General features: G+C 48.5%; 1 protein-coding gene across 5 annotated transcripts in view; it reads left to right on the forward strand.

Moving 5' to 3' along the window:
- TAF8 (TATA-box binding protein associated factor 8) overlaps positions 1-23,963 on the forward strand; it is a 43,173-nt gene that overhangs the window by 15,834 nt on the left and 3,376 nt on the right. Inside the window, exons 6-9 of one of the 5 annotated variants that reach the window (XM_055264289.2) lie at positions 246-393; positions 2,396-2,538; positions 11,320-11,459; positions 13,546-18,814. In XM_055264289.2, the coding sequence (XP_055120264.1) occupies positions 246-393; positions 2,396-2,538; positions 11,320-11,459; positions 13,546-13,639 (525 nt within the window). In that variant the 3' untranslated portion in view covers positions 13,640-18,814. Of the gene's footprint in view, positions 1-245; positions 394-2,395; positions 2,539-11,319; positions 11,460-11,754; positions 18,815-23,963 lie in introns of those variants that run through there. The other 4 variants (XM_055264292.2, XM_055264291.2, XM_055264293.2 and 1 more) reach the window with 4 other exon arrangements.

Genomic DNA, 23,963 nt, shown 5'->3' on the forward strand with positions numbered 1-23,963 from the left:
CTAATTTTTGTATTTTCAGTAGAGATGGGGTTTCGTTATGTTGGCCAGGCTGGTCTCGAACTCCTGATCTCAGGTGATCCACCAGCCTCGGCCTCCCAAAGTGCTGGGATTACAGGCGTGAGCCACCACGCCTGGCCTGGTATTGGGTCATTTTAGAGAATAGGGCATAGCAACAGCAAGCCAGGGAGCTGACGAAAGCAGAATACTTCGGCATCACCCCAGTGTCTTTGCTGTTCTCTTTGTAGACGTACCGTGAGCCCGTATCAGACTACCAGGTTCTGCGGGAGAAGGCTGCATCCCAGAGGCGCGATGTGGAGCGGGCACTTACCCGTTTCATGGCCAAGACAGGCGAGACTCAGAGTCTTTTCAAAGATGACGTCAGCACATTTCCATGTGAGAGTTTCCCCACTGTGTGGACTCTGTCTTATTTGAAATACTCACAATATCTTTTCTTTCTCTCAGCATGGTAGGAAGAAACAAATAAGCTTTTGTCCTTCCCTTGGGTACAGCTTGCCCCTCAGATTTCTGGCTCCCTTCCCCAGGTCTTAAGAGTCTGTCCTTAACTGACGACTCCAAAACAGTAATGGCCTCTGTTGGGACTGGCTGCTTGAGGTCCATTGAGTTACCTTGAGGATAGCCTAGGCCTAGGCATCAGAGACACTCAGTGGCAGCCCAGGTAATAGAAGGAACACTGGCATCAGGGGCCAGTTGGCCATCGTGATGTTCCCTTGTAGGTCCCATCTCATTTAACTTGGCATCTTGGCACTATTTGGTCATGTTGACCAAGCTACTTCATTTCCATAGACCTCAGTTTTTACAAATGTGAGTGAGGGAGGTTGGTTCGGGTGATTCATTCATTCAGCAAGCTCCTGTGGAATGCCTCCTGTGTGCCTGGCTCTGGAATAACAGCAGCTGCCAGTTGTTAAGTGCCAGATACTGTGCTCATCACTTCCCATACATTATCTCATTAAATTCTCTTGTCTGAGTTGGGAACTGATATATCACTACCTTCATAGGAACCCTTCAATGAGGCACAAGAGAAGAGAAATGAAGTCATTTTCTCAAGGAACATGGCTAGTAGACAGCATTCAAACCTAGCTGTTACTGCAGGACCCCACATCTGACCCACAGCAAAAATAATTCTGGAGTTTTTGTGGGTTTTTTTGAGACAGCGTCTTTCTTTGTCATCCAGGCTGGAATACAGTGGCGTGATCTCTGCTCACTGCAACCTCTGCCTCCTGGGTTCCAGCGATTCTTCTGCCTCAGCAAGTAGCTGGGACTACAGGCAGGAGCCACCACACCCAGCTAATTTTTTGTATTTTTAGTGGAGACAGGGTTTCACCCAGTTGGCCAGGCTGGTCTTGAACTCCTGAGCTCAAGTGATCTGCCTGCCTCAGCCTCCCAAGGTGCTGGGATTGTAGGCATGAGCCACCACACCCAGCCAATTCTAGAGTATTTTCGAACAGTCACATTCTACCATAGAAGTATACACAGAGACTTTTTCTTTTTCTGTTTTGAGACAGGATCTCACTCTGTCGCCCAGTCTCGAGTACAGTGGCACAAACACAGCTCACTGCAGCCTGGACCTCCTGGACTCAAGTGAATCTCCCACCTCAGCCTCCCTAGTAGCTGGGACTACAGGCATGCACTATTATACCTGGCTAATTTTATTTTTCCTAGAGAAGGGATTTCACTGTGTTGCCCAGGCTGGTCTCAAACTCCTGGGCTCAAGCAGTCCTCCTGCCTCAGCCTCCCAAAGTGCTAGGATTCTGGGCATGAGCCAACACACTCGGCCTTCTTTCTTTTAATGTTATTTTTTAATCAATTTCTTCCTCTCATCCTCATTGCTTTTTGGAAGAGCTAGAACTCTCATTTGCCAGAGTGTCTTACAGCTCAGTGGACATCCATATATGCAGAGTGCTCAAATCCAGCCTTTGGACTTGAGTCCTTCAGGGTGTAAGAATCAATATTCCTGCTCTGGAAATGAAGCTTAGAGGGGTTTAACTGACCTTGGGTGCAAGATCTCAAAACTTATGTGTTGCTAGGATTCTATCTATAGCCCCATTTCCATCTTATCTCAGTTATACTTGGCAAAAAGTAGATTCTGAAGTCATGCTGCCTGAGTTAGAATCCCATTCTGCCATTTTTAGCATGCTTGGGAAAGTCATTTCACCTCTCTGTGCCTAATCGTACTTAATAGGATGGGAGCAAGGATGAAAGATAACATGAGTAAAGCCCATAGGACATTGCCTGGCCTGTTGTGTAAGTACTTGGAGCGAGTTAGCTAGTATTATCTTCTGGTGCTGCTCACTGATTTGTTGTGAGGTTCTAGGACTCTAAGCCAGCTGCGAGGTCTCTGTGACAGTGGACTCATGCCTCTCTTCCAATTCGCCAGTGATTGCTGCCAGACCTTTCACCATCCCCTACCTGACAGCTCTTCTTCCATCTGAACTGGAGATGCAACAAATGGAAGAGACAGATTCCTCAGAGCAGGATGAACAGACAGACACAGAGAACCTTGCTCTTCATATCAGCATGGTGGGTTCCACCTTCTGCCTACCTCAGAGTATCCCCCAAACTATTGCACCCTGCCCTCAGTCTGTCACCCTGGGACCTGGACAAGATCGACCTCAGGTCTCTCTGGCTTTCTGTTAGGGGCCTGCATAAGGGCTTGCGTGGTGATCCGGGTGTGACCTGATCTCCTGCTTAGAGACACATCCGTGTCCTGGGGATTCACTTGTTCATTCAACAAATACAGTTCCAGGTGCTGGGGAATTAGTAGGAAGCCAAACAAACAAAATTGCCTGTCCTCATGGGGCTAATGAAAAATAATAAATGAGATAGGAAGTGGGGATGGGAATGGGAGGGATTCAATATTAGGTAGAGTGACTAAGAAGGGGACATTTGAGTAAAGACCTGAAGGGAGCAAGGCATGGACATGTCTAGGAGTGGAGCCATTCTAGGCAGCAGGGGCAGCAGATGCAAAGGCCCTGAGGCAGGCACTCCCCTGTTGTATTGAAGAACAGCAAGGACATCAGGGTGGCCAGAGTGGAGTGAACAAGGAGGAGGACAGTAGGGGACGACGTCCGAGAGGGCCCACGGGGAGTCAGACCTTACAGGGTCTTAAAGGTTAAATGAGACACTTTGCCATTTACTCAGTAAGATGGAGCCACTGGAGATGTTGAGCAGAGGAGGGTCAGGATCCGAGGTAGGTTTGCTAACAGGGTCAGTCAGGTTGCTGTGCTGAAGATGGGCTATAGAGGGCAGGCAGAAGCAGGGAGACCAGTTAGGATGCTGTCACAGTAAACTGAGAGATGGTAGGAGGAGCAAAGATAAGGAGATGTGGTCACCTAGATTATTTGGTCAGATTCTAGATCACTTTCAGAGCAAAGCCAGTTGATAGAGTAGATATGAGAGAGAGTTAAAGAAAACTGTAAGATTTTTTGCCTGAACAATAGGAAAGATGGAATTGCCTTCAGCCAAGATAGGAACAACCACCGGGTAGAACAGGTGTGTGGGGGAAGTCAGAAATCGATGTTCGTGTCTTAAACGTAGATGAGTTAAGTTTGAGATGCTTGTTAGACATCGGGTGGTGATGTCAGGTGAAGAATTGGATATATAATTGGAGTTTAAGGAGCAGTTAGGGCAGGAGATGCATATTTGGGAGCCAGCAGCCTGTAGGTCGTGTCTAAAAACATGAGCATGGATGAGCTCTTCCAGGGATGAGTGAGGATAAGAAGAAGAAGCACACTGAGTCCTGGAGCTGTTGCTATGTGTAGAGCTTGAAGAGATGAGGAAGAACCAGGATGGAGGTGGGAGGAGAACTGGAAGAGGGCTGTGTCCTGGAGGCCAAGGGAAGTAAGTGTTACAGGGAGAAAAGAGCAATTAGCTGTGTCCAAAGCTGTGGGGCGCTCCAATGGTAGGAGGACTGAGAATTCAACCATTAGATCTGGCAGTGTGGATGTCATTTGTGACCTTGATGAGAGCCATTTCAGTAAGAATGAGAGCGAAGACCTGGAGTAAATTCAGAGAGAATGGGAGGAGAGAAGAGGAGTCAGTGAGTATAGACTTGTGCTGTCCATTACAGCAGCCACTAACCACATGTGGGTATTTAAATTTAATGAAATAAAACTAAAGGCCGGGCGCGGTGGCTCATGTCTGTAATCCCAGCACTTTGGGAGGCCGAGGCAGGCGGATCACGAGGTCAGGAGATCGAGACCATCCTGGCTAACATGGTGAAACCCCGTCTCTACTAAAAATACAAAAAAAAATCAGCCAGGCGTGGTGGCGGGCGCCTGTAGTCCCAGCTATTTGGGAGCCTGAGGCAGGAGAATGGCATGAACCTGAACCTGGGAGATGGAGCTTGCGGTGAGCCGAGATCACGCCACTGCACTCCAGCCTGGGCGACACAGCAAGACTCTTGTCTCAAAAAAAAAAAAAAGAACTAAAAATTGGTTTCTTAATCTCACTAGCCACATTCATTTCAAGTATCTGATAGCCACATATGGCCAGTGGCTGCTCTACTGGGCAGTGCAGATACTGAACATTTCCATTGGCACAGAAAGTCGTGTGGTGTTCCTGCAGTACAGGGAAGGAGAGTGATGCAGTGGTAACTAAAAGGGGGAAAATTAAGGAATTAAGAGAGGTGTTTTGTGTTTTTATTTTTTAAGATAAAGGAAATAACGTGTTTGTATGCTGTTGGGAATGATCTGGTCAAAAGGGAAAGTGGATACAGGAGAGAAAGAAAAGTCTGGGAATGATGTCATTTGGTAGATGAGAGGGGATGGGCCCGTGACTAAATGGAGGGACTAGCCTTCTTCTTGACATTTCATACCCAGGATAGGAGACAACATGTGGGTTCAGAGACAAAGGTGGGCAAGGAGATGTTCTAGTCCTAGCTTGTTTTAGGGTGTACTTTCTTTTCTGCTTACCGGGTGTCATACTCAGCAAGTGAAAGGATAAGAGCCCCCTCTTGTTCCTGCACCCTTGGAGAAAGTGCCAAGTACAATCACAGAACCGCCAGAAGCTGGAATGCCCTCAAGGCTAATAGGGTTATATAGTCAGGTTACCGTATTCAACCATCCTTTAAAATCAGCACTAGTTTGGATGCCTTAGTGGCTGTAGTTAGACTGAGCATCCCTTATGTTCTCCAAGACGTGATACACAAAATGGCAGCCAGCCACTCTGGTTTGCTAGTAGAATATGCCTGTGACATCTCTATTTGCTGAAGGTCTTATTTGCCTGGACATACTTTTTTTTTTTTTTTTTTTTTTTTAGATGGAGTCTCGCTCTGTCCCCCAGGCTGGAGTGCAGTGGCAAGATCTTGGCTCACTGCAACCTCCGCCTCCCGGGTTCAAGCGATTCTTCTGCCTCAGCCTCCTGAGTAGCTGGGATTACAGGCATGCACCACCATGCCCAGCTAATTTTTGTATTTTTAGTAGAGACGGGGTTTCACCATGTTGGTCAGGCTGGTCTCGAACTCCTGACTTCATGATCCGCTTGCCTTGGCCTCCCAAAGTGCTGGGATTACAGGCATGAGCCACCGCGCCTGGCCTGGACATACTTTTTTTTTTTTTTTTTTTTTCAATGTTGAATTATTCCTTTCAGAATTAGGGCTGGGAGCCCATGGCTTTTAATAAAGCAGAGGAAATTGTTATTGTACGCTTCTGTTAATTTGGGCTGAGATATGGTGATTGGGTCATGGACTGAGTTGAGGTTCACCTTATGAGAAAGAGGAATCATGTAAACAAACATCATCATACCTTTGTAAGTACAATATAGTTAAAGGGCTTGGACATGCATTCACTGACGGTCCCGTAGTGATGTGAAGTCATGGTGGTAATTGAACCTAAAGAGTGTCAGCAACTGCCTGAGGACTCTTGAATACCACGAGGCCAAGCCAGGGTTGCAGACAGCAGGAGTGTAGGAAGGCCTGAGTCTTAGAGTCAGACTTACCTAGCTTCAAATCCAGACTGTGCTGCTTGCCACATGTGTGACTGTGATTGTGTTACTTTATGCCTTAGTCTATTTCCTTGTAAGTAGAAACAGGAACACCTACCTCAAGGGACAGGGGGAGCCTGAGATAGAGCTGGTATCTGTCAGGTGCCTGGCACGTGGCAGCTCCTAGCACACACTGCTCCCTCCCCTGCTGTTGTAGGCTATATAACCATATGCCCTTCTATGAAAAATAAAATGACTTCAAGACAAAGATTCTAGTGACAATTTACCACAGTCAGTTGGACCTAATGTTATTTTGTTAGACTAGGAAATACAATCATATGTTTCAAAATGCAGAGTGTGCAAAAAGATGTATGGTGACAATCCCTCCCATCCTGTTCCCTGTTACCCACTTTCCCTCCCACAGAGCAACTGTCTTACCAGCCTCTTGTGTATCCTTCTAGAGACAATTTTTTTAGTTGTTATTTTGAACTGAAACAGCAGATCACAAACTGTTCTCTTCTTGCTTTTTTCCTGGCTGTACCTTGGTGGTCATTCCACATCTGCAAGGGAGGAGCCGCGTCGTTCCTCACAGCTGCTTTATCTTCCATTGTATGGATGTAACCATTTAATTTATCTAGTCCCCATGAACACTTAGGTTGTTTTCTGTCTTTACCATTTACAGACATTGTTATAGCAAAGTAAATAACTGGTTTTTTCGTTTGTTTTGTTTTTTTTTTTGAGACCGAGTCTCGCTCTGTCACCCAGGCTGGAGTGCAGTGGCGAGATCTCGGCTCAGTGCAAGCTCCGCCTCCCGGGTTCACACCATTCTCCTGCCTCAGCCTCCCCAGCAGCTGGGACTACAGGCGCCCGCCACCACGCCTGGCTAATTTTTTTGTATTTTTAGTAGAGACGGGGTTTCACCATGTTAGCCAGGATGGTCTCGATCTCCTGACCTCGTGATCCGCCCGCCTCAGCCTCCCAAAGTGCTGGGATTACAGGTGTGAGCCACTGCGCCCAGCCAATAACTGATATTTTAAATTATTCTTTTATCTCTTGATGACAGTGCACCTCTCAAGGTCTGTTGTTAGGCAGTACATTATTTAACCTGGTTGTGGTTTCTCCATGTACTTGAACATAAAGGAGTTGTTCATTTTAAATTCATGTATAATTTAAATTCATGTATAACAGATTCTTTTCTCACACATTTGAACCAGCTGCTTTCTGCAGCCAACCCAGATATCTAAACTTTTACTCTTTTATGAAAAATGTACCAGTCACTCACTCAACCAGTGTTTATTTTATTTATTTATTTATTTTTTGAGACGGAGTTTCACTCTTGTTGCCCAGGCTGGAGTGCGATGGCACGATCTCGGCTCACTGCAACCTCCGCCTCCTAGGTTCAAGCAATTCTCCTGCCTCAGCCTCCCTAGTAGCTGGGATTATAGGCATGTGCCACCACGCCCGGCTAATTTTGTATTTTTAGTAGAGACAGTGTTTCTCCATGTTGGTCAGGCTGGTCTCGAACTCCTGACCTCAGGTGATCCGCCCGCCTCGGCCTCCCAAAGTGCTGGGATTACAGGCGTGAGCCACTGCACCCGGCCTTCAATCAGTGTTTGTTTAGCATCTAGTATGTGCCAGATACTGTTCTGGCTGCTTGGGATAAAGCAGTGAGAAAAACAAAGAAAACCTCTGCCTTTTAGGAGCCTATGTTTGGCTGTGGGAGAATGATAGTAAACATAATATATGAATAAATCATTGCATAGTATATCAGAAATGAAAGTGCTGTGCGGGGTAAAAACAGTAGGGGAAGATCCGGGGTGAGGAGGAGTCTTCAGTTTTAAGTGGGGTGCTCGGGGTAGGCATTACTGAGAAGGGGATATCTGAGCAGGGGCTTGAAATGAGTGAGGGAGTGAGCCATGTGGATATCTGGGGAAGAGTGTTCTGGCAGAGGGAATGGGCAGTGCAAAGGCCCTGTGGAATAGTGAGTGGCTTGTGGGAGGGAGGGTCAGACTGGATAGAGCCTTGTAGGCTGTTTTAAGAGCTGGCTTTTAACTAAGTGAGATGGGAGTTGTGGGAGGGTGTGGAGCAGAGGAGGGACGTTTCTGAGCTTAAAGCATCACTCTGATGGCTCGGTAAGAACGGACTAGAGAGATCAGTCAGGAAGCTGTCACTATAGCCTAGGCGAGAGGCAGTGGTGGGCCCAAGCAGAGTGGTTGCCACAGAGGTGGTGGAAGTGGTCAGTACCTGCATGAATTTTGAAGGTAAGTCCAAGAGGCTATGCTAACAGATTGGGTGTGGGATGTCAGTGAAAGAAAAGGAGTGTGCCAGGTGTGGTGGTGCACGCCCGTAGTTCCAGTCACTTGGGAAGCTGAGGCAGGAAGATTGAGCCCAGGAATTTGAGTCCAGTTTTGGGCAACATAGTGAGACCCTGTTTAAAAATAAAAGAAAGAAAACAAGCAAGAATGACCACAGAGTTTGTGACTCGAGCCATTAGAAGGATGGAGTTGCCATCATTTGTGATGGGAGGGACTGAGAAGAGCTGTTTACGCCACAGGGGAAGGTCCCCAATTCAGACTTACGTGCCTGAAGTCTGAACTGTCTACCTGATACCCCAGTGGAAATGCTGAGTGAGCAGCTGGCTGCATGAGCCTGGAAGTCGGGAGAGGTGAGGGCTGGCAGTGTACTCCAGGGAGCTGTTGGCGTGGAGATGGCACTGAGAGCTGGGAGACTGGATGCAGTCACCACAGAGGGTGTAGGGCTTGCTAGAGCTCACAGGCAATTCAGGGAGCTCCTGACAGACCATTCTGCTCCCACCTTTTTTACAAATCTCTGGGTCAGTTTGACACTTTACTTTTTTGTTTTTTTGAGACGGAGTCCCACTCTGTCGTCTAGGCTGGAGTGCAGTGGCACAATCTCGGCTCACTGTAACCTCCAACTCCTGGGTTCAAGCGACTGTCTTGCCTCAGCCTCCCGAGTAGCTGGGATTATAGGCGCCTACCACCATGCCCGGCTAATTTTTTTGTATTTTTAGTAGAGGCAGGGTTTCACCATGTTGGCCAGGCTGATCTCCAACTCTTCACCTCAGGTGATCCACCTGCCTAGACCTCCCAAAGTTCTAGATTACAGGCGTGAGCCACCGTACCTGGCCTACTTTTTTTTTTTTTTTTTACTGACTCCCCCACCCCTAACCATCTCAATGCTGCCTGTCCCTGAAGGGGACATTTCTATGAGGCCTGCTTGGGAGAAGGAAGCCTGTCATCCTGCTCTCGTGAGCCATGATGGGCCGAATGGAGGGAGCCTCTGGACCCTCCTGGCGTTTTCAGCACCTCTAACAGTGTTACCTCCATGTGTATCTGAGAAAACATTGAAGGCACGGTTGAAGTGAGCTTCCAGTAACTTTGAAGATAGGCTGTCTACTGTAGAGAAATGATAGGATGGACGGAGCAGGGAGATACTACTCATTTGTGCCATTAGGAACTTCAGAAAGTTGGATGCCAGATACCCAAGGGAGGTCTGGTTCTGGGCAGACCTTTTTTCCCGCACCTGGTCTGGCCTGAACTAGGTTGGTCCTGCAGCACTTGCTTTCAAGAGTCTCTGGAAGGCCCCAGTAGCTCTGGGTCACCTTGTGGTCCCACTGGATTGGGTGCTGGAGAGGGAAAACACACAGGCCCTGATACTAGGCCAATGGAACTGAGTCTTTGAAGAGAACAATTGATAGGACAGAGAGAGGGTACGCAGGGGAACCTAGATGTGATCCGGTTTCTTCCGGCTCATTAAACCTGAGACTGGTGTCCATGCCCTAGGCCAGCTGTCCTGTCAGGGGAACCTGCTATTCATTTCATGCCATCCGGTCATGGCGTCCTCTGTCTGTTTTGACAGCAGTCTCTCCTGCTTGAGGTCAGTGAGGGCCTCTTTAGCCTCAAGTTGCAGAACAGGAATCTCAATGACTTCTTCTCCGTGGAAGAACTTCCCCTTGGCCCATCACCAGGGGGCGCAGCCCGACCAAACGTGGAAAATAAAGGAGGCTGTGAATAAAGAAAGGATAACTGACTGCTCATATTTCCAGAACAGTTTTAAAAATATCAGCATATTACCTTTTTTTCTGTGTCTGTACACAACTGTGACTTTTTAAGAATTTTGATCATACTGATTACATGTGAACTTATAAACTTTTCTGAAAAAACATATTTTTCTCAAAAAATGAACAGTAAAGCGGCTGGGTGCGGTGGCTCATGCCTGTAATCCCAGCACTTTGGGAAGCCAAGGCTGGCAGATCATGAGGTCAGGAGATCAAGACCATCCTGGCTAACATGGAAACCCCGTCTCTACTAAAAATACAAAAATTAGTGGGACGTGGTGGCAGGCACCTGTACTCCCAGCTACTTGGGAGGCTGAGGCAGGAGAATTGCTTGAACCCAGAGGCAGAGCTTGCAGTGAGCCAAGATCACACCACTGCACTCCAGCCTGGGTAAGAGAGCAAGACTCTGTCTCAAAAAAAAAAATTAACAGTAAAAAACCCTGCCTCGGAGTTTGAGACTAGCCTGGCCAACTGGTAAAACCCCGTCTCTACTAAAAATACAAAAATTAGCTGGGCGTCATGGCACATGCCTGTAATCCCAGCTACTTGGGAGGCTGAAGCAGGAGAATTGCTTGAACCTGGGAGACGGAGGCTGCAGTGAGCCAAGATCACGCCACTGCACTCCAGCCTGGGTGACACAGGGAGACTCCATCTCAAACAGGCAAACAAACAAACCCTGCCTCATAGGTTGCAGATAGGCATTACCAATGATGTGCATGTGCTGGTACCTGCAGGCTCTGCTTCCCTTAGTGGAACCCTCAAGGCTCGAGAAGTTTCTGGCCTATGCTGGGATGTGATTGTTGGTACCATGTTGCAAGTACCAGAAATGTGAGGATTTGAGGGGGAAATCTGTTCTGATTTAGGTTAGCTTGGCCAGGAGATGTGCTATGCAAATGATGTGTTCTGATCATGTATCTCCCAGTCCTGCGGGGTGTCCAGAATCACTTTTCTTCTTCATCTCCCCACCAGGCTGGGCATCCTCCCTGAGGCATCTGAATTTGATTCCTGTCCCTCCCAGGTCTCTGTTCTTTCTAACCCCTGTCCCTGCCTTCTCCAGAGGTTAAAAACTCTGGACTCTGTTGTGTGCTCTCTTGGGTCAAGGCTGCTAGTCTTGCCTTCCCTTCATAGCCAGCCCCTGCCTGGGCCTCGCTTCATTGGGGCAGAGATAGGAACATTGGAAAGAAGGTGCTTCCCAGGTTCTAATTTCTTAATTAGAGGATGCTAATGGTCATTCCAATTATGGGCATGATCTCTTTCCTTATACTGTTGATGTTGTGCTTTATTTTGGCTTTTGCTCAAAGGAGGATTCTGGAGCCGAGAAGGAGAACACCTCTGTCCTGCAGCAGAACCCCTCCTTGTCGGGAAGCCGGAATGGGGAGGAGAACATCATCGATAACCCTTATCTGCGGCCTGTGAAGAAGCCCAAGATCCGCAGGAAGAAGTGAGTCGGAGGCTGGGGTCCAGAGAGCCTTCACTGTCCCACCGAAGTGGTCTTCTCTGCTCCTTGGAAAAGAGTCTCCTCAGTGGGGCTGAGCCTTGGGGAAAGCCACTCTGGTGAGAGGGAATAGTCTCCCTTTTCCTGTCCTTACTTGGCTCCCGTACATAGCTCTTGTTCCTTAGTGGTTGAGTGTCCTGCAGTCTAGGGACCAACCCTCACAGCGCTGGAGCTGTTTTCCCCTAGAAGGAGAGCAGACAGGGCCCACACCAGGAGGCTCCATGGTTCCTCTTCTTTCTAGGTCCCTCTCCTGAGCTGAGAAGGAAACCTGGCTTGTACAGGGGTGCAGATTCCACCCTCCCGGGGAGTTAAAGCCACTCAAGGGAAGAAGAGGGTGACCTCCTCATGGCCAAGCCGAGGCTGCAGGGTGTGATCGGAAATGATTTTCATGGCAAACCGTCTATTAAGATGACCTATTTTCACTGGATGTTTGGGTTGAGGAAGATATGAACAGAATAATGATAACTTTTTTTTTTTTGAGATGGAGTCTTACTCTATCACCCAGGCTGGAATGCAGTGGCGCGATCTCAGCTCACTGCAGTCTCTGCCTCCCAGGTCCAAGCGAATCTCCTGCCTCGGCCTCCTGAGTAGCTGGGACTAGAGGCAAGCGCCACCATGCTGGCTAATTTTTGTATTTTTAGTAGAGATAGGGTTTCGCCATCTTGGCCAGGCTGGTCTTGAACTCCTGTCCTCAAGTGATCCACCCACGTTGGCCTCCCAAAGTGTTGAGATTACAGGTATGAGCCACCACGCCCAGCTAATTTTTGTATTTTTAGTAGAGATAAGGTTTCGCCATGTTGGCCAGGCTGGTCTTGAACTCCTGACCTCAAGTGATCCACCCGCCTCAGCCTCCCAAAGTGCTGGGATTACAGGCGTGAGCCACCGCACCCAGCCAGAGACTTTCTTAATCAATCGGGCTATGTGGTGGGGCATAGCAGCAGCCAGTGACTTCGTTCATTATCACAGGATTTGATTCCTTTGAAACTCAAGAGACCAAGGAAAGTGACAGGAAAGAAAGGGCTCTTTGCTACTGTGCTTATTACAAAGAAGACTGTTTGTCCAGTGTGTATTTCAGGATATCTGGATCCCTTTTATTGACTCACAGTTTGTGGCACCACTTTCTCATCCCAGAACTTCATTCTTATTTCTCTCCTCATCTGGGCTCCAAGTGCTCCGTTGAGCTGATGGAAAGTGACTTTGTACTCCCTCAACGTGTTGGAAACAGGAGGCCACACAGCACAGCTTTGATTGGGGCGGGCAGGAGTCAGGAGTCTTGAGCAGAGCCTCACTGTGAAGGAGAACAACATGTTGGGGCTGCACCTATCCTCCTGTTGGCATTTGACAAAAGCTCCCTGAAGCGGGGCAGCACCCTCTTCCTGAGAGATTTACCATTTATTGCCCCTCTGAGGAATGTGTGCTTGGGAACTGCCAAGTCTTGCCCCTTCTGGAAGAAGAGGTTTTCTCTGACAAGAGCCAAGAACGTCGGCTCTATTATGCTGAGACTTTATAGAGGAGCCATGGGGTTTAAACAGTAGGAAAGAGGGGCCAGGCGCAGTGGCTCATGCCTGTAATCCCAGCACTTTGGGAGGCGAAGGCAGGCGGATCACTTGAGGTCAAGAGTTCAAAACCAGCTTGGCCAACATAGTGAAACCCCGTCTCTACTAAAAATACAAAAATTAGCCGGGTGTGGTGGCTCACGCCTGTAATCCCAGCTACTCGGGAGGCTGAGGCAGGAGAATCACTTGAACCTGGGAGGCGGAGGTTGCAGTGAGCCGAGATCATGCCACTGCACTCCAGCCTGGGTGACAGAGCGAGACTCCGTTACAAAAAAATAAAAAAAAGATAAAGTAAACAATAGGAAAGGATTTGGTGGGGTAAGGATGGGGTGTTGAGGGCTGGGCCTCATCTTGTATTCTGAAAGCTGAGAAATGGCTGGTCAGCTGGAAGGCTGGTGGATGGGCAGGAGTGAACCAAGCTGAAGCGTTCTCCAAGAAGCAGGTCTGAGTCTGTCCAACCACTTTGTATCCTGTAGGGAGAACAACTTCATTCTTAACATACCCTACAAACCAGGAAACAAGTTTTTAAGGAAGATGCTGGGCATGCTGATACCTTTTTTGGCCTCCTAAGGAAGAGCTTTTAAAACTAAATCCAAGGAAGAAAAATGCAACGACACATGGAAGTGAACACTGGATTAATAAGCTGTTTCACAAGTTAGAATCCTAACGTCCATATTTAACTTCATGTGTTCCCCTTTGGCTTCCACAGTTCAACTCCTTTTGTTTTGAGACAGGGTCTCGCTGTGTTGCCCCAGCTGGAGTATAGTGGCGCTACCTCGGCTCACTTCAACCTCCACTCCCCGGGTTCAAGCGATTCTCAGAGTAGCTGGGATTACAGGTGCCTGCCACCACGCCTGGCTAATTTTTTTTTTTTTTTTTTTGTATTTTTAGTAGACACGGGATTTTGCTATGTTGCCCGGGCTGGTCTTGAACTCCTGGCCTCAAGTGATCCACCCGCCTTGGCCTTCCAAAGTGTCGGGATTACAGGCGTGAGCCACGGTGCCCAGCCCATCTCTTAGTCTTCCATTCCCTTGGTGAATCTGGAAACTTGAAAAACTTGGGGACTTGACAGCAGGCTCCATGTTCTTCTGGCCTCACTGTACTGTGTAAGGAAAGAGCTGCTTGTCAGGAACTGAAGAGGGGACGCTAGTAAAAATAAATTGGATTCCCTGACTGGACTAAATAGGAGGTTTTCAGGTTTGTAGTAACCTGAAACTCTCCTAGATCGAAGCAGTTAGACTGGCCTATGTGGCCTTCTCAGGGTTTGTGATTCAGTTCTTAGCGATTCTTGGCCTGGTAAGTTTATGAACACAGCACCACATTCAAGCTGTGGCCAATCACAGCTGTTCTCACTGCTCTTGGGAGGTGTTGTCCCAGTCAGTGTTTCTGCAGCTTCCATTTGTTGTTATTATCCAGTGTAAGCGCCTGTTGAATGCAGATGTGCTGAGTTATAGGTGGGATTTGGAAAAGGGCTGCTGTTTCTGCTGTTGAGATTTCAGAGGCTGTACTCTTTTTTTTTTCTTTTCTTTTCTTTTTTTTTTTTTTTTGAGACGGCATCTCACTCTTATCGCCCAGGCTGGAGTGCAATGGCGTGATCTCGGCTCACTGCAACCTCCACCTCCTGGGTTCAAGGGATTCTCCTGCCTCAGCCTCCCGAGTAGCTGGGATTACAGGCACCTACCACAACTCTCGGCTAATTTTTTTTGTATTTTTGGTAGAGACGGGGTTTCACCAGGTTGGCCAGGGTGGTCTCCAATACCTGACCTCAGGTGATCCACCCACCTCGGCCTCCCAGTAGGGGTGGGATTACAGGCCTCCTCGGCCTCCCGGTGGGGGTGGGATTACAGGCCTCCTCGGCCTCCCAGTGGGGGTGGGATTACAGGCCTGAGTCACCGCGCCTGGTCTCAGAGGCTGTACTCATAATTTTGTTCTGAGGGGAGACAGGGAAAGGGTTAGACAATTTGAAACATTGACCCTGTATAGCTGGGCGCGGTGGCTCACGCTTGTAATCCCAGCACTTTGGGAGGCCGAGGCGGGCGGATCACGAGGTCAGGAGATCGAGACCACGGTGAAACCCCGTCTCTACTAAAAATACAAAAAATTAGCCGGGCGTGGTGGCGGGCGCCTGTAGTCCCAGCTACTCGGAGAGGCTGAGGCAGGAGAATGGCGTGAACCCGGGAGGCGGAGCTTGCAGTGAGCCGAGATTGCGCCACTGCACTCCAGCCTGGGTGACAGAGCAAGACTCCGTCTCAAAAAAAAAAAAAGAAACATTGACCCTGTATAAAAATGCATAATTCTCAATGTGTATTTATAAATTTCTATTTTTTATAACTTTATGGGACTTCTTAGAGACAAAAAGTAGTAAACACGCAGATTAAAAATGTTTATGAAAATCTCAATAAAAATTCATAATAAAAACTTTGTAAATAAATAGAACTGTAAGCTTTGAACTTAATTTGTGTTCAAAAGTTAACAGCAATGTGGACAAATAAGTCAGGCTTAGCCCTTGTGTTGGCCTAAGCACACCTGGGAACTTGGTAAAACTTTTATTTTGGAAATTTTCAAATACAAAATTAGCAAAATATATGAACCCCTGTATATGCCTCACCAAGCTTCCACACTTATCAATAGCTTGTTGATTCTGTTTCATCTGTTTCTCCCACTTTTTGTCCTTTATTTTCTTTCCTGCTGGAGTAGTGTGTGTGTGTGTGTGTGTGTGTGTGTGTGTGACGCAGTTTCGTTCTTGTTGCCCAGGCTGGAGTGCAATGGTGCAATCTTGGCTCACTGCAACCTCCGCCTCCTGGGTTCAAATGATTCTCCTGCCTCAGCTTCCTGAGTAGCTGGGATTATAGGTACCTACCACCATGCCTGGCTAATTTTTTTTTGGAGATGGAGTCTCGCTCTGTTGCCCAGGCTGGATTGCAGTGGATTGTCAAGATTGCGGTGGTGCAATCTCGGCTCACTGCAAGCTCCGCCTCCCGGGTTCACGCCATTCTCCTGCCTCAGCCTCCCAAGTAGCTGGGACTACAGGTGCCTGCCACCACGCTTGGCTAATTTTTTGTATTTTTCAGTAGAGACAGAGTTTCACCGCGTTACCCAGGATGGTCTCCATCTCCTGACCTCATGATCCGCCCGCCTCGGCCTCCCAAAGTGCTGGGATTACAGGCATGAGCCACCACACCTGGCCTAATTTTTTGTATTTTTAGTAGAGATGGGGTTTCACCATGTTGGCCAGACTGGTCTCCAACTCCTGACCTCAGGTGATCACCTGCCTCAGCCACCTAAAGTGCTGAGGTTACATGCGTGAGCCACCGCTCCTGGCTCTTATGGAGTATTTTTAAATGCAAACCCCAGACCTGTGTCATTTAATCTAAAAGTGTCTATACATATCTCTGATCTTTCTTTAAATTTTAATTTTGGAATAATTATAGATTCACAAGGTGTTGCAAAAAATGTTGAGAGAGATCCTATGTACCCATCACCCACTTTCTCCCAGTGGTAGCATCTTGTATAACTGTAGTGCAGTATCAAAACCCTTGCATTCAGTTTCAGTGTACAATGTGGATTGTATATTAGTACAATCCATAGAGCTTATTTAGTTTTCACCATGTGCACGTGTGTGTGTTATGTGTGTGTTGTTCTGTGCAGTTTCATCGTGTAGATTTGTGTAACCACCACCACACAAATGGTGGAGACACAGAACCACTGCGTCAGTACAGTTCTCCCTCGTGCTGTCTGTTTGTAGTCACATCCACCTCTCTGCTCTTCCACTTCTCTCCTGGCAGCCACTACTCTGTTCTCTATCTCTAATGTTATTGAAAGAATGTTATAAATTGAATCATAAAGTATGTCACTTTTTTCTTTTTCTTTTTGAGACAGAGTCTTGCTCCATCGCCTAGGCTGGATGGAGTGCAGTGGAGTGATCCTGGCTCACTGCAACTCCTCTACCTCCTGGGTTCAAGAGATTCTCCTGCCTCAGCCTCCCCAAGTAGCTGGGATTACAGGCATGTGCCACCACACCCAGCTAACTTTTGTATTTTTAGTAGAGATGGGGTTTCACCATGTTGGCTAGGTTGGTCTCCAACTCCTGACCTCAAGTGATCTGCCCACCTCAGCCTCCCAAAGTGCTAGGATTACAGGCATGACCCACCGCACCTGGCCAAGTATGAGACTTTTTGACGTTGGCTTTTTCAGTTCTGCATAATTCTCTTGAGGTCCATCTAGGTGGTTTTGTGTATCAGTAGTTCCTTTCTTTTTATTGCTGAGTAGCATGGATGCACCATAGTTTAACACAGTTTCCTTAACCGTTCACACATTGAGAGACATCTGGGCTGTTTCCAATTTGGGGCTACTCTGAATAAAGCTGCTATAACACTGTATACAGGTTTTTTGTGTAAACAAAAGTTTTAGTTTCTCTGCAATAAATACCTAAGAATGCAATTGCTGGGTCCTATGGTAACTGCGTATTTAATTTTGTAAGAAACTGACAAAATCATTTCCCAAAGCCGGTGTACTATATATATGTGTGTGTGTGTGTGTGTGTGTGTGTGTGTATATATTTTGTTTTGTTTTGTTTTGTTTTTAGACAGCCTCACTCTGTTGCCAGGCTGGAGTGCAGTGGTGTAATCTTGGCTCACTGCAACCTCCACCTCCCGGTTCAAGTGATTCTCCTGCCTCAACCTCCCGAGTAGCTGGGACTACAGGTGCATGCCACCACTCCTGGCTAATTTTTGTATTTTTAGTAGAGGCGGGGTTTCACCATGTTGTCCAGGGTGGTCTTGAACTCCTGACCTTGAATGATCCACCCACCTCGGCCTCCCAAAGTGATGGGATTACAGGCAGGAGCCACTGTGCCCAGCTGGCTGTACCATTTTTTAAATTCTCCCTAGTGATGTTGAGTGATCCAGTGTCTCTACATCCTCTCGAGTATTCAGTGTTATTTTTTATTTTAGCCATTCTGATGGGTGTGTTGTAATATCTTATGTTGATTTGCATTTTCTTAATGTCTAACCTTTCCCTCTGCATCACAGCCCCAGTTCTGGCTTTGGAGTGAGGATTCTCAGCAAGCCCCTTTCCTCTGTTTCTGACCAGGAGGCAGTTAAGTGGTGATTGGCGGGGTTATTCTGAGAGACCAGTAGCAACACTGGCTGGCTTTCAGGGAAACAAGTGTGAAAGATGTACCTGAGTGGGGCCGGGCACGGTGGCTCACGCCTGTAATCCCAGCACTTCTCACGCCTGTAATCCCAGCACTTTGGGAGGCCAAGGCGGGTAGATCATGAAGTCAGGAGTTCAAGACAAGCCTGGCCAACGTGGTGAAACCCCATCTCTACTAAAATTACAAAAATTAGCTGGGCATGGTGGTGGGTGCCTGTAATCCCAGCTACTCGGGAGGCTGAGGCAGAGAATTGCTTGAACCCAGTAAGCAGAGGTTGCAGTGAGCCAAGATCGCACCACCGCACTCCAGCCTGGGCGACAGAGCAAGACTCCGTCTCCAGAAAAAAAAAAAAAGATCCTGAGCTTTGTTTTTCTGGCATCTTGAAGTCACTCTACTTCTATTCGTGTGGCTCAGTAAAATAAGGCTTGGTGACATTCGTATGCATTGTCCACCACTTAACCACCTATGGATCTGGGGCAAATCACTAAACTTCCAAATCAGTTGTACAGAACGGGATCATTAGGATACCTTGTTGAGGGGATTTCATGGAATGTCTTTACCATTAAAATAAAGTATGGCCATGCTTTATACATGAGTGTTATTCCATTACCAGACCTTTCTTTTCTTTCCGTTGCTTTTAAAATTATAAAAGCGGCTGGGCGCAGTGGCTCACGCCTGTAATCCCAGCACTTTGGGAGGCCAAGGTGGGCGGATCACCTGAGGTTGAGAGTTCAAGACCAGCCTGACCAACATGAAGAAACCCCATCTCTACTGAAAATACAAAATTAGCAGGGTGTGGTGGTGCATGCCTGTAATCCCAGCTACTTGGGAGGCTGAGGCAGGAGAATCGCTTGAACCCGGGTGGTGGAGGTTGCAGTGAGCCGAGATCGCGCCATTGCACTCCAGCCTGGGCAACAACAGTGAAACTCCGTCTCAAAAAATAAATAAAATTATAAAAGCTGGCCGGGTGCGGTGGCTCACGCCTGTAATCCCAGCACTTTGGGAGGCCGAGGCGGGTGGATCACGAGGTCAGGACATCGAGACCATCCTGGCTAACATTGTGAAACCCGGTCTCTACTAAAAAAAATACAAAAAATTAGCTGGGCATGGTGGCGGGCACCTGTAGTCCCAGCTACTCGGGAGGCTGAGGCAGGAGAATGGCATGAACCCGGGAGGTGAAGATTGCAGTGAGCCGAGATTGGCCACTGCACTCCAGCCTGGGCGACAGAGCAAGACTCTGTCTCAAAAATAAATAAAATAAAAAATTATAAAAGCTTGCTTGCCTCATGACAATATGAAAAAATACATATAAAAGCTAATACTAATGGAGAGCTGAACTCTTGTCGGTCACTGTTCTAAGTGTTTTACACATATGGACTCATTTGATCCTCACGATTACCCTGAAAGCAAATGTTTTGACCGTTCCTGTTTGCAGTCGAGGACATGGAGGCCTGGAGAGGTCAGTAACAAGTCAGCCCACCTGGCTGCTGAGTAGCTCAGCTGAAGTCTGCACCCAGGCATTCTGCTCCAGAGCTGATTGATGCTGTTGCCTCACAGCTGTTCGTGTTTTGAGGCTTAGTGGCACCGAGCACTGCCGTGTGCACCACCCACCCGTGCATTCAACTGGCCTGTAGGTGTGAGGAGAAAGGAAGCTAGAAATGGGACCAGTTAAGAGAGGTGATGTGGTTGGGCACGGTGGCTCACCCCTGTAATCCTAGCACTTTGGGAGGCCGAGGAGGGCGGATCATGAGGTCAGGAGTTGGAGACCAGCCTGGCCAACATGGTAAAACCCCGTCTCTACTAAAAATACAAAAATTAGCCAGGCGTGGTGGTGCACGCCTGTAGTCCCAGCTACTTGGGAGACTGAGGCAGGAGAATCGCTTGAACCCGGGAGGTGGAGGTTGCAGTGAGCCGAGTTTGCGCCACTGCACTCCAGCCTGGGCGACAGAGCGAGACTCCATCTCAAAAAAAAAAAAGTGTGGGGGGGGTGATGTGAGGCAGGCTGAGGGCACTGATCACAGCTCATGTTCATTCCTTGATTAAGTAGATAGGGAGAAAACTTTCATTAAGGATTTTTTTTTTTTTTTAGAGACAGGGTCCTGCTCTCAGGCTGGAGTATAGAGGCACTATCATAGCTCACTGTAACCTAGAACTCCTGGGCTCAAGTGATCCTCCCACCTCAGCCTTCCAGGTAGCTGGGATTACAGGTACACAGCACCATGCCCAGCTAATTTTAAGTTTTTTGTAGGGATGGGGTCTCCCTGTGTAGTAGGGCTGGTCTTTAACTCCTGGCCTCAAGGGATCATACTGCCTCAGCCCGCTGAAGTGCTGGGATCGCAGTTGTGAGCCACTTTGCCCAGCCTTATGAAGGGTTTTGATCTGTTTATGAATGATGGCTTTGTAACAGTGTTAAGGAGACTAAGGATTTCCTGGCAGGTGAAGAGTGAGGATCTTGTCAAGGGAGATGCCGGTGACCTCTCTCACTACCCCTGGGGCCCCTAGCAGAGATGAGCTGAGCAACTTTTGGTCTGATCTAAGGTGGCATTTCTGCTGGATTAAATCTTGTGTTCCCATATGAGTTAGGCTGCAGTAACAAAAAGTCCCCAAAATCAAGTGGCTTAAGTCAGAGGAATATGGCTTCTGTGAAAGCTGGGTGAGTGGTCCAGGCCGGCTGGGTGACTTGGTGGTGTCAAGGTCCCTTCTGCTTCTTGGCTCCTCTGTCACTTTGGGTGCTGCTTGCATGACGCAGTATGGTGGCCGCCCCATCTGCTGGGCCCAGATTCCAGCCTTGGGGAAGAAGGGAGGTATGTAAGGGCAAGCTTTCACCTTCGTCCTAAGCAGGACCTGGAAGCTACACCCTCCTAATAATACGACCCCACCTGGCTGCGAGGGAAGCAAGGAAATGCGGTCTTCACCTAGGTGGCTCTGTCTAGGTAAAATTTGGGAGCTTTGTCACCATGGGAAGAAGGAAAAAGTGGATTTGTGGGGCAGTTGGCAGTCTCTGTCATAAATGAGGTTTGAGTGCGTATGCCCAGGAATGTCTTGCTGGGACAGGCAGCAAGCCCTCTGCTAACAATGCACCCCCTGACTTGCACCATTAGCTCTCCCAGCCCGTCCCAGAGGCCAGCAGGTAGGTGCTCCTCCAGAATGGGGGCCCCTCAGTGGGGTCCAGCCCGCTTCTTTTGCTTCTGGCGTGTGACTGTGCTGGCTGCCCCTTCCTTCTTCCACATTGTTCCTTTGACTTCCATGACACTGCCCCACTTCCCTTGTTATTCTTGGTCTTCCTTTTCTTTCCTGGCTCTTCCCTCCAGTCCTCTCAGCCGTGGATGGTCACAAACACTCCACCTTTGTGTATGCATGGAGATGGCTTGTCTGCTTCTCCACCTCCAGCCATCATCTCTCCAGGACGCCTCGGCATCCAGTTGTCTGGTGATACTTTGATTTCAACATAGCCAGAGTCGATCTCCCTTTTCCCAAAAACCACTTCCACTCCAAAGCTTTCCCACTTCAGACAGAGGTTAGAAACAGTGAGGATAATGGCAGCCAACCCTCGAGTGCTTACCTTGGCCTGGGACCTCAGGCTGGACGGCACGATCTCATTTTCCCCAGTCCCCCGCTCGGTCCCCTGGACCAAGACACTGAAATCAGTGACAAGATGGCCACTGAATTGTGCCCCCTCTTTCTTCCTGGCCAGTCTGATACTGCCTCCCCACGTGGCTGAGCAGGTACCCTGCTCTTCCCCAGCCTCCATCCCTGCCAGGGCCGTCTTCCCACAAGCCCTGGCCTTATCTTCTCTCCCCTGCAGTAGAACTTGCAGTTCCTCCCTCCTGCTTTTCACTCCAAGTCCAAATGGCCCGACCAGCCTTCTGAGGTCCTCTGCTAATTCATTGTTTCTTTTGGATAATTCATTTTTCTTTTCATTTATTAAATATCAGTCTATCAATCTGGGCATGCCAGGCGCTGTGCCAGCTCTGAAGATACCATGACGAACAAGACAGACGTGGGTCCTACCTGCAGGGAATTCATTCCAGTGGGAAGACATACAAAGAAAACTCAAACCCAAAATTATGATAGACAGTGGAGGGGTGCTAAGAAGGACATAAGCGAGGGTCTTCACACCCTGAGAGGAGGCCATTCTCATCACTGCCGTATCCCCTGCCTTTGTTAGAGCTCTTCCTCCCCATCACCTCCTAAAATCTTGCCTGACTTTCCAGCCTCTGTAGCCTCTCCAGATTACATTGATCCTCCCCTTGTTCAGTCACTCATTAAACAATTTTTTTTTTGAGACAGTGTCTTTGTTGCCCAGGCTGGAACGCAGTAGTATAATCTCAGCTCATTGCAACCTCCGCCTCTGAGGTTCAAGTGATTGTTCTGCCTCAGCCTCCTGAGTAGCTGGGATTACAGATGTGCACTGCCACTCCCAGCTAATGTTTGTATTTTTAATAGAGATGGGGTTTCCCCATGTTGGCCAGGCTGGCCTCAAACTCCTGACCTCAAGTGATCTGCCCGTCTCAGCCTCCCGAGGTGCTGGGATTACAGGCATGAGCCATGGCTTCCAGCTCTAACATTCAACAAACACTTATTGAGCTTCTGCTACACGCAGTGCTGATACAGATGTTGGGATACAGCAGTGACTAAAACAAGGTTTCCCCTCCTGTGAGCTTGTGGGCTAGCTGGGGGACAGACAGCTCACCAACAGCATGTAGCAGGACGAGCCGCAGACAAAACTCCTCAGACACCGAGTTAAAGAAGGAAGAGGTTTATTCGGCCGGGAGCATCGGCAACACTCCTGTCTCAAGAGCCGAGCTCCCCGAGTGAGCAATTCTTGTCCCTTTTAAGGGCTCACAACTCTAAGGGGATCCGCGTGAGAGGGTCCTGATCGATTGAGCAAGCAGGGGGTACATGACTGGGGGCTGCATGCACCGGTAATCAGAATGAAACAGAACAGGACAGGGATTTTTACAATGCTCTTCCATACAATGTCTGGAATCTATAGGTAACATAACCAGTTAGGTCAGGGGTCGATCTTTAACTACCAGGCTTAGGTCAGGCAGCCCCAGGCCTGGTTTCGGGTCTGGTTTCTTGGTTTTGGGTCTGGTTCCTAGGCGCCGGGCTACCTGCCTTTAGTTTCACTTATTTTTCCTTTTCTGAGTATAAAACAATATAAAACAATATGAGAGGGTCTGTCTCTCTTCTCTCAAACAGACCTGTCATGTCAGATGGTGAATTTAGGGTCCTGGAAGGAAAGTGACCTGGGTACCCGGGTTGGACGTTTGAGGAAGGTTTAATGAAGGGATTACTTCCAAAGGTGCAAGCAAGGTCCAGGGGAAGCACAAGGGTTGGTGTAGCACCTGGGCTGGGAACAGGGAAGGGGAGGGGCAGCTGGAACCTGGGGAGAGGCCCATGGGAGAGGCTTCTGCAAGAGCCCAGGCCTCAGGTCCAGGAGCCCTGCCAGCACCCAGAGCCCTGCAGAGAAGGAGCCAACCCGGGAAATCAGTACCCTCACCTCACTCCCCTTCCCTCCTCCCACACTGTCCTGCCTGCTCTCTGCTGAATGGAAGCCAGTGGGGGATGGGGCCTGCTGATGTGGGCCATACCAGCGCCAGCCTGCCAGGGCCTAGGAGGGTGCATCTGGAGGGGCGGATGAAAGAAGTGATTGCCACACAATAGGGCAGCAGGGGAAGGAGCACTCGCTGCAGGGGTTGCTGTTTTAGGAGGGGTGGGAAGGAAATTTCTCTT

Source organism: Symphalangus syndactylus, chromosome 23, assembly GCF_028878055.3.
Source record: "Symphalangus syndactylus isolate Jambi chromosome 23, NHGRI_mSymSyn1-v2.1_pri, whole genome shotgun sequence".
Taxonomy (NCBI): Eukaryota; Metazoa; Chordata; class Mammalia; order Primates; family Hylobatidae; genus Symphalangus; species Symphalangus syndactylus.